The 13,538-nt window shown below is 36.8% G+C and overlaps 1 protein-coding gene across 4 annotated transcripts in view; it reads right to left on the bottom strand.

Annotated features, from left to right (window-relative positions):
- LOC134661276 (maternal protein pumilio) overlaps positions 1 to 13,538 on the bottom strand; it is a 305,529-nt gene that overhangs the window by 266,357 nt on the left and 25,634 nt on the right. For 3 of the 4 annotated variants that reach the window (XM_063517266.1, XM_063517263.1, XM_063517265.1), the window contains exon 3: positions 526 to 658. In XM_063517266.1, coding sequence (XP_063373336.1) covers positions 526 to 658 — 133 coding nt within the window. Of the gene's footprint in view, positions 1 to 525; positions 659 to 8,842; positions 9,064 to 13,538 lie in introns of those variants that run through there. The other variant, XM_063517267.1, reaches the window with a different exon arrangement.

The following is a 13,538-nucleotide window of genomic DNA, read 5'->3' on the forward strand; positions in this document are numbered from 1 at the left end:
GGTCTAGGGTGTTGCTTATTTCGTCCAAGTTAAAATTTTCTACGTCAAATACAAAATACAAATTATTTATTTGCCAGAATACAGTGGGTATGTACGTAGATGATGACATAAAATCAAAAGTACAGTGCGTGCGTGCGTGTGGGGCCCTCTCGCCCCCTTAAGGGCCCATAAGTCATGTAGTCTCCAATGTAGATTTTTTTCTCAATTTTCAGTTACGTTTTAGAGTTCGCTACCGCACTTTGGAGTTTGGACCCCTCATACAAAATTATCATAAATCATTTATTCGCTCGAAAAGGGTACAGTGACTATAATTATCTGGATAATTTCGAACCCTGATTTTATTACAACTAAAATGGACCTTTACACAGACTACGTTAGGTTAGGACCCGCCGCCGACCATTCACACTGCACCGCGGGGCCGCTTGGTCACGCTGTCACGCTCACGTCGTGTGTGCGTTAAGCTTAAAATTGAATAAACATAAAGTGAATATAATACCAATAGTTACGTATACAAATATTACAGACCTTGAGCTGACCACGTCGGATCGCGCCACATTTGCTCAGGATTTAGTTGCAATGGAGGAAGATGTGGCGGACCCTTGCTGTCTCCACCAGCACCCGGCCCCTTGTCCCATAGCTTTTTTGCAGCAGGTGCAATCTGTAAACAAAAATCAAACTTGCTAAAATCTATATAGGTCCAGAAAACCACTAAAGTCAAAACTTCTGAGGGATACATAGCGGAATGTCTAAGTCGCAAAATGTCCAGGCTACGTAAAATGAGCAGACGGCAAAATGTGCAAATCTCATAATGAGAAGATCGCAAAATGTGCAGATCTCATAATGAGCAGATCGCAAAATGTGCAGATCTCATATTGAGCAGATCGCAAAATGTGCAAACAGATCGCATAATGAGCAGGTCGCAAAATGTGTAGATTTTGAAATAGAGCTCGGATTCTACAGGTCCAAAAAGCGTAATCCTTGCCAATAACGCTTCTGTTGATTACCGAATGCTAAAATATTTTGAAACAAACCAGGTATCTTTTTTTTATTATTATTATACCTTATCGTGACCTTGTTTTATGAGCAAATAATGTATGAGTGCTTTGAAATATGCCCGTCGGCCTTTCTACCATGCAGTTAAACTAGGGACGACACACAAAGCAAACGACATTACGATATGCACCTTTCGCGACCTGCACTTTTTACGATTTGCACATTTCGCGACCTGCACTTTTTACGATTTGCACATTTCGCGACCTGCTCGTTTTACGATCTGCAAGTTTTACTACCTGCACCTTCTGCGATTTGCACTAGTACTCATTTTGCGACTTGGACATTCTGCTATGTATCCCTTCTGAGGTGAGCATGTAATAATTATCATGTGTCATTGATTACGGCCTATTGCTATCAGTCCCCACCAGAAGTCGCTAGTGGGACAAATGGGGTAATTGCCTGTTACCACTATTGGGATGATGAAATCGCTGCCACTTGTCACTGTGTATAACTGGGAAATAATCTAATAGGTAGGTAATTCTAATAGGTTTTCCTGTCATCTGTAGGTAAAGCACTATTTTGTGATTATTTTTATTTAAATTTGGACGACTGGTGCAGATTTAAGGGTATAAAAATTGGAAAGCTCGATAAAAGAGTATAAGTTCAGTCCTACAGGCATACACAAACCAATAAGTAAATAAGTCGTACACTATAAATACAGGAAAAAATCTGAAAACCGTAAGTTTGTAAGTAATAAAATAGACAGGTGGAAATCGGCCTGTTTTGAGAAAAGTCGTCGACATCTCTTCTAAATACCTAAAACTGGTATGGATGTGTTCCTCGTGATCTCTAGAATACGAAATGACCGGTTTTAGTTTATGGAGTGGGGGACGGGTCGAAAAAAAGGGGGCAAAGATGGCGGTCGACCATCATTGATATTTGTTCACATCTTGAGTCCTATGGGACCGATCGGTTCGTGTGAGGTGTCGTTTGAAAGAGTATTAAACGTGCTATTATTGTTTCATAATAACCGTAGTCATAACTGTAGTCGTTTACAAAATATTTGATTTTATACCGTGCATGGATGGCATAAGTACTGATTAAATATGCGCCTAACTCAATAAATTACAACCAAACCGCAATTATTTTATTACAAAATATACGAGACATTTCATTAGCTTACCAAAAACATAAGTTTTATTGGCGTATGATATTATATAACCAATTAATAACGAATTTTGTTCAGCATGGGTCACTCCGCACCGTCACGTAAATGGCGGGCGACCGACGTAAACTTTTCATTATTTCTCGGGTTCTATTTTATTGATCAATTGCTGATAGGTACCATTTGAAAGGTTATTAAACGTACAATAAATGGTTTCTAATAGCCGTAGTCATAACTTTAGTAATTTACAAAATATTTTAAAATATTTGATTTTTTTACCGTGCATGGATGGCATAAGTACTGATAAAATATGCGTCTAACTCAATAAATTATAACTTTACTCCAATAATATTCTTACAAAATGTACGTGAAATTTCATTAGCTTTCCAAAAATATAAGTTTTATTGGTGTATGATATTATGTAACCAAGTAATTACGAATTTTGTTCAGCATGGGTCACTGTGTGCCGTCACGTAAATGGCAGGCGATCGGCGTCAACTTTTCATTATTTCTCGGGTTTTATTTTATTGATCAGTTCGTGATAGATACCATTTGAAAGAATATTAAACGTACTATAATTGGTTTTCAATAACTGTAGTCATAACTTTAGGCATTTTCAAAATAATTGAAAACATGATTTTTTACCGTGCATGCACATAAGTACTGCTAAAACATGGTTCTAACTTAATAAATTATAACTTTATCGCAATTAATGTATTTACAAAATATACGAGACATTTCATTAGCTTTCAAAAAACATAAGATTTATTGGTGTAAGATATTATATAACCAAGTAATAATGAATTTTGTTCAGCATGGGTCACTGCGCACCGTCATATAAATCCCAACAAACAATTAGGCGACACTTAGCACCTATTTTCTTACCTAAAGACAGCCTGACTCTAGAATAGCTACATCTATAGTCTTAGTTTACAGTTTACAGGCTCTGGTGAGATAAAAGTGTTTAAAAGGTTCATCTAAAGATTTAAGATCTACAGTAGCAGTTTTGGGCGCTATATTGCATGTTAAGCTGCTAGTATTATAGCTTATAGCTCAAAGTGAATTGAACAACCTTAACATCTATATGAGTAATAATCTGCAATTTGCACTTGATATGTGTGATAAAGCCTTCTACTTATAGCTTTTTATATCGCAATCGCTACTTAACTCTCTTGTATGACTTACAGTCGAACAGAGAAGTTATGAGTCGCTATTATAGATCTAAGATCATGTAGTTACAGACGAGCGTTATTTAAATAGGTACCGTAGTACATCTTATAACTGTCAATAGAGTCATACTTACAAGCTAAAACTACAATGTCAAACGCCAATGAATCAATAGGTAAGCAAAAACTATAAATTGGACCGTAAAATAAAATAGTAAATAAATATAATATAGATAGTTTACTCAATATTGACCTTATCTTACTATTACTATACTTAAAACCGGACTTCACGGATAGTTATTATGTGGACATACGCTGCTACTCAAATAGTAATCACTTATTTTGCATCCTGGAGCGTGCGGCGACAAATATCTCTTTAACGCCACAAGCCTCAGATCTCACTAAAAAGGTGATTTTAAATTATTAACTACGGAGTGTGTTTGAAAACGTTTTATGTGTAGACGCGTGAGTCAAATAACAACACAGATATTAAGTACTTCATATGCAGTGGTTTTGCAATCATGAAACCTACGAACTTAACGATGTTATGAACCTAGAACTGGGCTTTTGTCAAAAGAGTTAAAATATACTTATATCATTTTGGATACCTACATTATAAAATGTACTGTCAAACAATAATAGAATGCTGCTGGTCTACCAGGCGCTCGCCGCGCCGTGTGTTTGCTTGCTTGGCGAAATTGGTCCTGGCATACCTACATATATGTTTATAGTTGTACGGTAACTAAACAATATTTTTGGAAAGTTAATAAATAGTTTGTTGATTTTATTCTAAAAATTTCACGCTATATTTACTACATTATCTCTTTCTCAAATTATTTCAGTCACTAAGCAAACCTCTAAGGTAAAAATTAAACATTTTCTTTAATATTTTTAAAATGGTTATTTTGGGCCTCAGATTTCAAACAATCGAGTATTCACAGAAAATTTAATATGCTTGCAAATGGTATTTACCATGTATCAGAAAAATAGAACCCGAAATATAATGAAAACTCAACGATGGCCGGGCTCCATTTACGTGACGGTGCACAGTACCCATGCTGAACAAAATTCATGATTACTTAGTTATATACAACATTATAAAGCAATAAAACTTATATTATTGGATAGCTCATAAAATTTTCCGTATATTTTGAAAATATTTATTGCGGTAATGTTATAATCTATTGAGTTAGAAGCATGTTTTACCAGTACTTATGTCCATGCACGGTAAAAATCATATATTTTCAATTATTTTGTAAATGACTACAGTTATGACTACGGTTATTAGAAACCAATTATTGTACATTTAACATTCTTTCTAATGGTATCCATCACCAATTGATCAGTAAAATAGAACCCGAGAAACAATGAACAGTTGAGGTCGGTCGCCCGCCATTTACATGACGGTGCGTAGTGACCCATGCTGAACAAAATTCATCATTACATGGTTATATAATACCATACACCAATAAACCTTATGTTTTTAGAAAGCTAATGAAATTTCTCGTATATTTTGTAATAACATTAATTGCGGTAAAGTTATAATTTATTGAGTTAGACGCATGTTTTGTCAGTACTTATGCCATCCCTGCACGGTAAAAAATCATATATTTTAAAATATTTTCTAAACGACTACAGTTATGACTACAGTTATTATGAAGCAATAATAGCACGTTTAATACTCTTTCAAACGACACCTGAAACGAACCGATCGGACCCATAGGACTCAAGATGTGAACAAATATCAATGCTGGTCGGCCGCCCACATTCCCCCCTTTTTATCGACACGTCCCCCTCTCCATAAACTAAAACCGGTCAATTCGTATTCTAGAGACCACGAGGAACACATCCATACCAGTTTTAGGTATTTAGAAGAGATGTCTACGAAAATCGTGAAGGAGACGACTTGTGTTTAATTTACCTCCAGCCTAAAACAGGGGTACCCAAACTTTTTTTTAGGCACGCTCCCCTGCTGCATAAAATGAAGTTCCAACGCCCCCCTTTTCGCTTCGATGCAAGGGAACGGAGAACTATTAGTTAATCGTGTTCAAAATTCTCGAGGCCCAGCGCCCCCCTTAAAATGTGGTCGCGCCCCGCTATGGGGGCGCGCCCCCCACTTTGAAAACCCGTGCCTCAGATGATGATGATGATGAGATACCATAAGATACGGCATCTTACGATATCTTTTACGTACTATTTGACAGAGTCCACACACGAACCTGTAATATAATATTTTGGTATCTTACGATATCTTATCGCCAGGCATCTTAAGATACCCTAAGATGTTATAGCTCGGTATATTAGGATTTATTTTGGTATATTTCGGCTCTCTCACAATGTAGGTGCTAGACAGAGAGCGATATATTATATTTTGATATCGTGGGCGTGTGGTGACTTAGCGATACACTGATATCTGTCAACTTCGATTAAAATTATATATAACTTGCCCTAGTTGCTAAGAGCAGGAAGAAATATAGCATAGATTAGACCGACCAACCCTTTCCCCTCCCTTTTTGGGGGGTAGGCACGGTACGATCTCGTGGCTACCAGGCCAAATCAGCTTTGTTTGACCTTAGCAACAATCGTGCCAAGCGGCATCGCCTGAGACAAAAGTGCGTACTCACTGCACTAACTTAAGGCTTCGACACACAGGCGCGTTTTCCAGGCGCGGCGTGAGCGTTTTATATGTAAAAGCGGCGCGCCCCGCTCCCGTCTCGCCCGGAAAACGCGCCTGTGTGACGAAGCCTTTAAGCCTACGAAATCAATTACTTACAAAAAAATAATTAAATTTTTGAAAGGCTTTATGTCGGTTGATAATTCTAGTATGGTATTGTAGCAAATTTAGTCTTCTTTAAAACACGCCCTGAAAAGGTACTATCAAAAATTAGTCTTTAGGGTTATAATCGCCCAAATCTAAGAGAAAACCGAAATGTTCGCGGTTTTTTCGATTTTTGACAAAGTTGCGTTCGGCGCTCGAGGTCACAACCTTGAATTATGAATTGGGCCAACATCATACATAAGTCTGCAAAAAATCTGAAGTACCGAATTTGACGCTCGAATACCACGTTACAAAATTCGACAAATTTACTGGATTAGCTGCTGCTGCGGTTTGTGGTTCAGAAAGTAACATCAAAACAATGCCGTTTTTAATACACATTAAATAAGAAGTTCTGAAACTATACAATTATATAAAAATTATGTGGTTTGTTTCATACTTCTCTGTTAATATTTTACGAAAAACCGGCCAATTGCGAGTCGGACTCGCGCACGGAGGGTTCCGCACCATCAACAAAAAATAGAGCAAAACAAGCAAAAAAAAACGGTCACCCATCCAAGTACTGACCCCGCCCGACGTTACTTAACTTCGACGGTCAAAAATCACGTTTGTTGTATGGGAGCCCCACTTAAATCTTTATTTTATTCTGTTTTTAGTATTTGTTGTTATAGCGGCAACAGAAATACATCATCTGTGAAAATTTCAACTGTCTAGCTATCACGGTTCGTGAGATACAGCCTGGTGACATACGGACGGACGGACAGCGGAGTCTTAGTAATAGGGTCCCGTTTTTACCCTTTGGGTACGGAACCCTAAAAACCGACCAAGTGTGAGTCGGACTCGCGTTCTAAGGGTTCCGTACATTACACAATTTTTAACAATGTATTTTTTTATGTGAAACGTGAGTGAAATGTCTTTAAAAAACCCGTAAGGGTCGGATCAAAAACTAAGTAATTAAATCCGGCTCACACTTGACTGCACATTTCTAGTAGGTTTTCCAGATCTATAGATATAGACCTATTTTCTATAAAAAAAAATCAAAATTTTAGACCCAGTAGTTTCGGAGATAAAGGGGGGATGGTAATTTTTTGCCTATTTTCTTAAATTACTTCTAAACTATTTATCTTAAAATTATTAAAAAAAAAAATATTTGAGATTCTCACAATGAGCTCTATGATATATAACACGATACAGTTTGCAAAACTTTGTTTTTTAACTGTCTCATTCACCCCCCAAAAGTGCCACCTATGTTTAAAATTCATTTAATTACCTTACATGTCCATGTCTTTGGGTCACAGACTTACATATGTGTACCAAATTTCAACTTAATTGGTTCAGAAGTTTCGGAGAAAATAGGCTGTGACAAACGGACAGCCAGACACACGAGTGATCTTACAAGGGTTTCGTTTTTTTCCTTTTGAGGTATGGAACCCTAAAAATCACAATTTGGACATGTCTACGCTCTTTTATTGACTTTATCACATACAAACATACACTACATGTCAAATTATAAGGTAAAGCTCACCCCCGCAGATCTCTGATTATTATGGAGCATCTTTTTGTATATGCCCCACTTAGTATGTGAAAAATAAAGAAATCACCATTGCAGGGACCAAAAAAGAGGATTGGGTGTTTGACAGAATTATTTTTAAAAATCCCTATCAGTTTGGGAACCATATTGTTAATACCCAAAAAAGTCAATAGAGTTTCCATATTGACAGCCTTACACAATTTAGATTAATCAAATGAAGGGGGATTTGCAGTCCCTGAAAAGTCTTTAGTAAGCCAATTTTCAACCAGTTCTGTTATTCACTAGGCAGGTCTCCACACAAAATAAGCCATATAACGTAACTTGGTCTGTGTAAATTTGGCATACCTAAAATGATGTAGACAACAATCAAGCTGATCTGATGATGAAGATCAAAATTCCTCTTTACAACTTTGTGACAAGAAATGCAACATTATTGAGTTTGTGCTCCTTATTTGCCTTAATGAGCAGATAAAAAAGTACAGTCACCTGTTTTATCTCGGATTCTAAAATAAAATACCTATTTCTACCCATTCTTCAAGTTATATATTTTCTAAAGTGATAGATGGATATGGAAATTGATCGACCAAACTGTCATAGTATAGTAGTATCTCACATATAAACACAGAGCTTAATATACGAGATATAAAATCACAGTGTAGCACCCACAAACATAATTATCATTCAGGTATGCATCAGTACATCACAGAGCTAGAGTCCGACTAAGCTGTTTAACTTAGCACCAATTTGAACAGAACAGAGTGAGCAAGTGTCAATATAATAATTATAATCGTGATATTTTCATAGAAATTTTACATTATCATTCGAAATGCCGTGCAGAGTTAGCTTGGTCCAACTTTAGCATCATATTCTATCTGGCAACAGTGGCAACACTCGTTCGTGATGGCGACGAAACCGATCCATACATTTAGGCATTCCGTGTTTTGTAAATTTTATGAATGAAATTGTGTATAAAAGCCTATATCGTTTGGCAAAATCACATTCTAATAAGTAAAAGGTTTACAAAAGCACCACTTATTAGGTTTCAATTTAGCACAGGTAAATTGAAGTCTACCAAGAAATGGCCGACGCCGGTGACAAGTAAACAAAACAAAAACTGACCTGTTGCGTTAAAAATGTAATAATAACCAGACACCATGAATTAAAGCAACATTCCATTAGTGTTATCTATCAAATATAATGCTCAAACCTACCATGTCGGGGCCCATATCCTTAACATCAGCTTCAAAAAAAAAATCACTCAAAGGTTTCATACGAACGAACTAAAAGCTCAATCATGTACACCAATACAGTAAGCTTATACTAAAAGAAACTTTACACTCTTCACATTTGACTGCACTAGATTTCCACTATAAACACTGTGAATAGCTACTTTACGGCTTTCCTTACACTCCAACGTAAAAAAAGCACAATTTATTCAAGCTGAATAGGCAAACTATAGCCTACAATGTTGATTTGTTTCGAACAAAGGACGTACGCCGACCACAGCGCCTGCGCTAAAATGGTCCATACACAAACACTGAAATGTGGGCGACATTGGGTGAAGCGGAGCGTCCAACGAATAGAATAGACCTCTACCCGTGTACATAGAGGGCGTGCAAATCAAAAATTGATAGGTAATAGTTTTAGGGTTCCGTAGCCAAATGGCAAAAAACGGAACCCTTATGGATTCGTCATGTCTGTCTGTCCGTCCGTATGTCACAGCCACTTTTTTCCGAAACTATAAGAACTATACCTACTGTTGAAACTTGGTAAGAGATGTATTCTGTGAACCGCATTAAGATTTTTACACAAAAATAGAAAAAAAAACAATACATTTTGGGGGTTCCCCATACTTAGAACTGAAACTCAAAAAAATGTTTTTCATCAAACCCATACGTGTACCCTATCTATGGATGGATAGACCTTTAAAAATGATATTGAGGTTTCTAATATATTTTTTTTCTAAACTGAATAGTTTGCGCGAGAGACACCTCCAAAGTGGTAAAATGTGTGTCCCCCCCTGTAACTTCTAAAATAAGAGAATGATAAAACTAAAAAAAAATATAAGATGTACATTACCATGCAAACTTCCACCGAATATTGGTTTGAACGAGATTTTTTAATTCATTTTTCATCAGTTCATAGTAGTAAAATCTATACTCTTTGATAGTAGTTTATAAATGACTGCTACATAATGTAAGGCATTAAAATACGAGTGGACGATATTATCAAGATAAAGTATTCATTTAACTGTGTAATTTAGTGTATTTGTAGTTTTCGCTCTTTAAGCAGATCTTGTCAGTAGAAAAAAGGCGGCAAATTTGAAAAATGTAGGCGCCATGGGATATCGTCCCATAGAAAATTTGAATTTCGCGCCTTTTTCTACTGACAAGATTTTTTTTATAAATGCTTTGGATAGCATTCCCAACCAATAAAAACCGGCCAAGTGCGAGTTGGACTCGCGTTCCAAGGGTTCCGTAAATTACACAATTTTTAATGTACCGCATAAAACCGTAACCGTTGAGAACCGTAGAGATTTACTAGATTTAAAATTTCTCACTAAGCTTATAAGAAATAGTATAGATTGTCCACAACTCTTGAGTAGCTTTCGTTTCTCTGTGCCTAGAAGAATACCGCGTTTTGCTATCAATCCAATGTCTCGCCCCCAGCGCCGGACTATGTTAGGGTCAAACTCCCCGGTACCACGCTTGAGCAATCTACTTAATAGATATTGTAACAGGTTTGATATTCACTTTGACTCTCTGACCAAAATTAGAAATTTATTCATTAGAAGTTAGTATATTTAGTTTTAATTCCATATTTAGTTATATACCTACTTAACCAGTCTACATCGTGGTTGCGCTTTGCTCCTTATTCTATAGTAATAAGGTGTTCAAATGTGTTGGCTTTGTTGTTGACTTTGCTTTTTTAATCTTTGCATGTGGTGTTTACCAGTAATTAGTTATTTATTTATTTATTTATTTAGAAATTTAATTCAGGCAACAAGGCCCATATTACAAATACCTTACAGACTAACATACTTACATATGTATTTTATAAACTTAAAATTAAACACTAGTTATTTAGTCGATAAAACGGCGTGGCTCCGTTGCATCGGCTGCTCCTGTGTGTAGTTATACATTCAGCATGTTATTTAAGTTTGTATTGATGTAAGCCTCAATGTAATAACTGTTGGTGAACCTTAAAATAAAATAAAACGAAAAAACGGAACCCTTATAGGATCACTCGTGCGTCTGTCTGTCTGTCCGTCTGTCACAGCCCATTTTCTCCAAAAGTACTGGACCAAGTTGAAATTTGGTACACAATGTACACATGTACATTCGTGACCCAAAGACGGACATCTTACGTAAACAAATTAATTTTAAACATGGAGGCCACTTTTGGGGGGTAAATGAGAAAATTAAAAAATAATGTTTTATAAATAATAATTAAAAAACTATATCGTGTTAAGAGGGCTCCAGCCAGACTATGTGCGCACGATTGTGGAGGGGGCTTTACATATCAAATGAAAGAGCTCATTTTGAGGATCTAAATTTTATTTTTTTGAATTTTAAATTAAATAGTTTAGAAGTTATTTAAGAAAATAACCAAAAAAATTACCATTCCCCCCCCCCTTTATCTCCGAAACTACTGGGTCAAAAATGTTGAAAAAAAATATACAAAATAGTTCTTTACTATAGATGACAGAAAAACCTATTAGAAATATGCAGTCAAGCGTGAGTCGGACTAATTACTTAGTTTTTGATCCGACCCCTACGGGTTTTTTATAGGCAATTCACTCGCGTTTCACATATAAAAAATACATTGTTAAAAATTGGGTAATGTACGGAACCCTTGGAACGCGAGTCCGACCGCACTTGGCCGGTTTTTCATTGACGTATATCCCAGGACAGGCCTTACCTTACGGGCATTAAAACTGGTACTATTTCAGCGGTGTCACTCACGAATAGGGAGTATTACTGCAATGTTTTGCCGCCAGAGTGCTGAGGGGCTACCGCCAAAATCGAAATTCGCAAATTGCGGGGATCTTTCTCTTTTACTCCAATGCAGGCGTAATTAGAGTGACAGAGAAAAATGCCCGCAATTTGCGAAATTCGATTTTCGCGGTTATAGCCCAGCACTGGCGCCGTTAGTACACCATAGACTGTCCGACTCGCACTTGCCCGGTTTTCATTGACGTATATCCCAGGACGGGCCTTACCTTACGGGCATTAAAACTAGTAACACTGATTTAAACTTTCACGATTTTTACACATTATTAAATTGTACAACGGGACTTAATCGCGTATGTAAGTTTTAAGATTTATACAATTATAAAATTGATTGCAGTTGTGGTAGTTCCTATATCAGAGAAACAAAGCGCACAATAGCAGAAAGAGTTAAGGAACATATTGCAGCTGTCAAGAATCGTCAGGTGAACAAGTCTGCCGTGGCTGAGCATTTACTGGAGTCAAGACCAAACCACTGGATTGAGCTGCATAACCCTAAAATCCTGTCCACGGATCGTCATTTCTACAGCAGGAAAGTACGGGAAGCCATTAAAATAAAATAAAAAATTGTAATTTCAATCGGGACGAGGGTTTCAAGATCTCATCCACATGGAATCCAGTCATTAGTAAATGTAAACGTAAACGAATATCGATAGTCGATAAATCGAATATCGTTAGTATTGTGTGTCGACAGAGTGACATCCCTAGTGCGCAAAACGTTCAAGTTGATAAACAAGACCAAGTGCGGGTAGTTCGAAAAACTCGCGCGGTTAGAAGATGCTGATGTCAACTTAAGCCAGTCTTCTCCGAGTCCACGGGGACAACGCCGTCCTCGAAACGTCGGAGGTAAATCTTAAAACTTACATACGCGATTAAGTCCCGTTGTACAATTTAATAATTAAAACTAGTACTATTTCAGCGGTGTCACTCACAAATAGGGAGTATTACTGCAATGTTTTGCCGCCAGAGTGCAGTACTAGCGCCATTAGTAAATCATAGACTAACTTATACACACTGTGCCTTTAACTGTTTTTAGACAATTTTTCACAGAAAATAAAATATGGCATTGATAGAGTCTGACCAGCGAGCCGTGTCGTGTCACAAGCTATTTAAAAAAAATCTTTATATGGCAACTTTATTCCTATCAAATAAGCTGTCAGTTTCAAGCTGTCATTTAATCTCAAAGTTATTTTATTGCCAGGTGCGGTTTTTACTGAAATTCCCGCGTTTTTTTGTGACACGACTCACTGGTCGGACAGGTCGGACTCTAGTATTGATACATCAAGGCGGTTTGTTTACAAAAGGCCTACCGGGAAACGCGAAATCGAAACATTCAGCTATCTGCCTCTTTATAGCTCGAATATGCAAGAGTAATAGAGAGGTTAGATAACAGAATGTCGACTCTCTCGTTTGCTCATTTTTAGGGTTCCGTACCTCAAAAGGAAAAAACGGAACCCTTATAGGATCACTCGTGCGTCTGTCTGTCCGTCCGTCTGTCCCAGCCTATTTTCTCCGAAACTACTGAACCAATTAAGTTGAAATTTGGCACACATATGTAAGTTTGTGACCCAAAGACGGATATGTAACGTAATCAAATGAATTTTAAATATGGAGGCCACTTTTGGGGGGTAAAAGAGCAAATTAAAAAATAAAGTTTTTCAAACTATATCGTGTTACATATTAAATGAAAGAGCTTATTTTGAGAATCTCAAATATATTTTATTTATAATTTTAAGATAAATAGTTTAGCAGTTATTCAAGAAAATAGGCAAAAAATGACCATCCCCCCCCCCCTTTATCTCTGAAACAACTGGGTCTAAAATTTTGAAAAAAATGCACTAGATAGTTCTTTACATATAGATGACAGGAAAACCTATTAGAAATGTGCAGTCAAGCG

Source organism: Cydia amplana, chromosome Z (assembly GCF_948474715.1).
Source record: "Cydia amplana chromosome Z, ilCydAmpl1.1, whole genome shotgun sequence".
Taxonomy (NCBI): Eukaryota; Metazoa; Arthropoda; class Insecta; order Lepidoptera; family Tortricidae; genus Cydia; species Cydia amplana.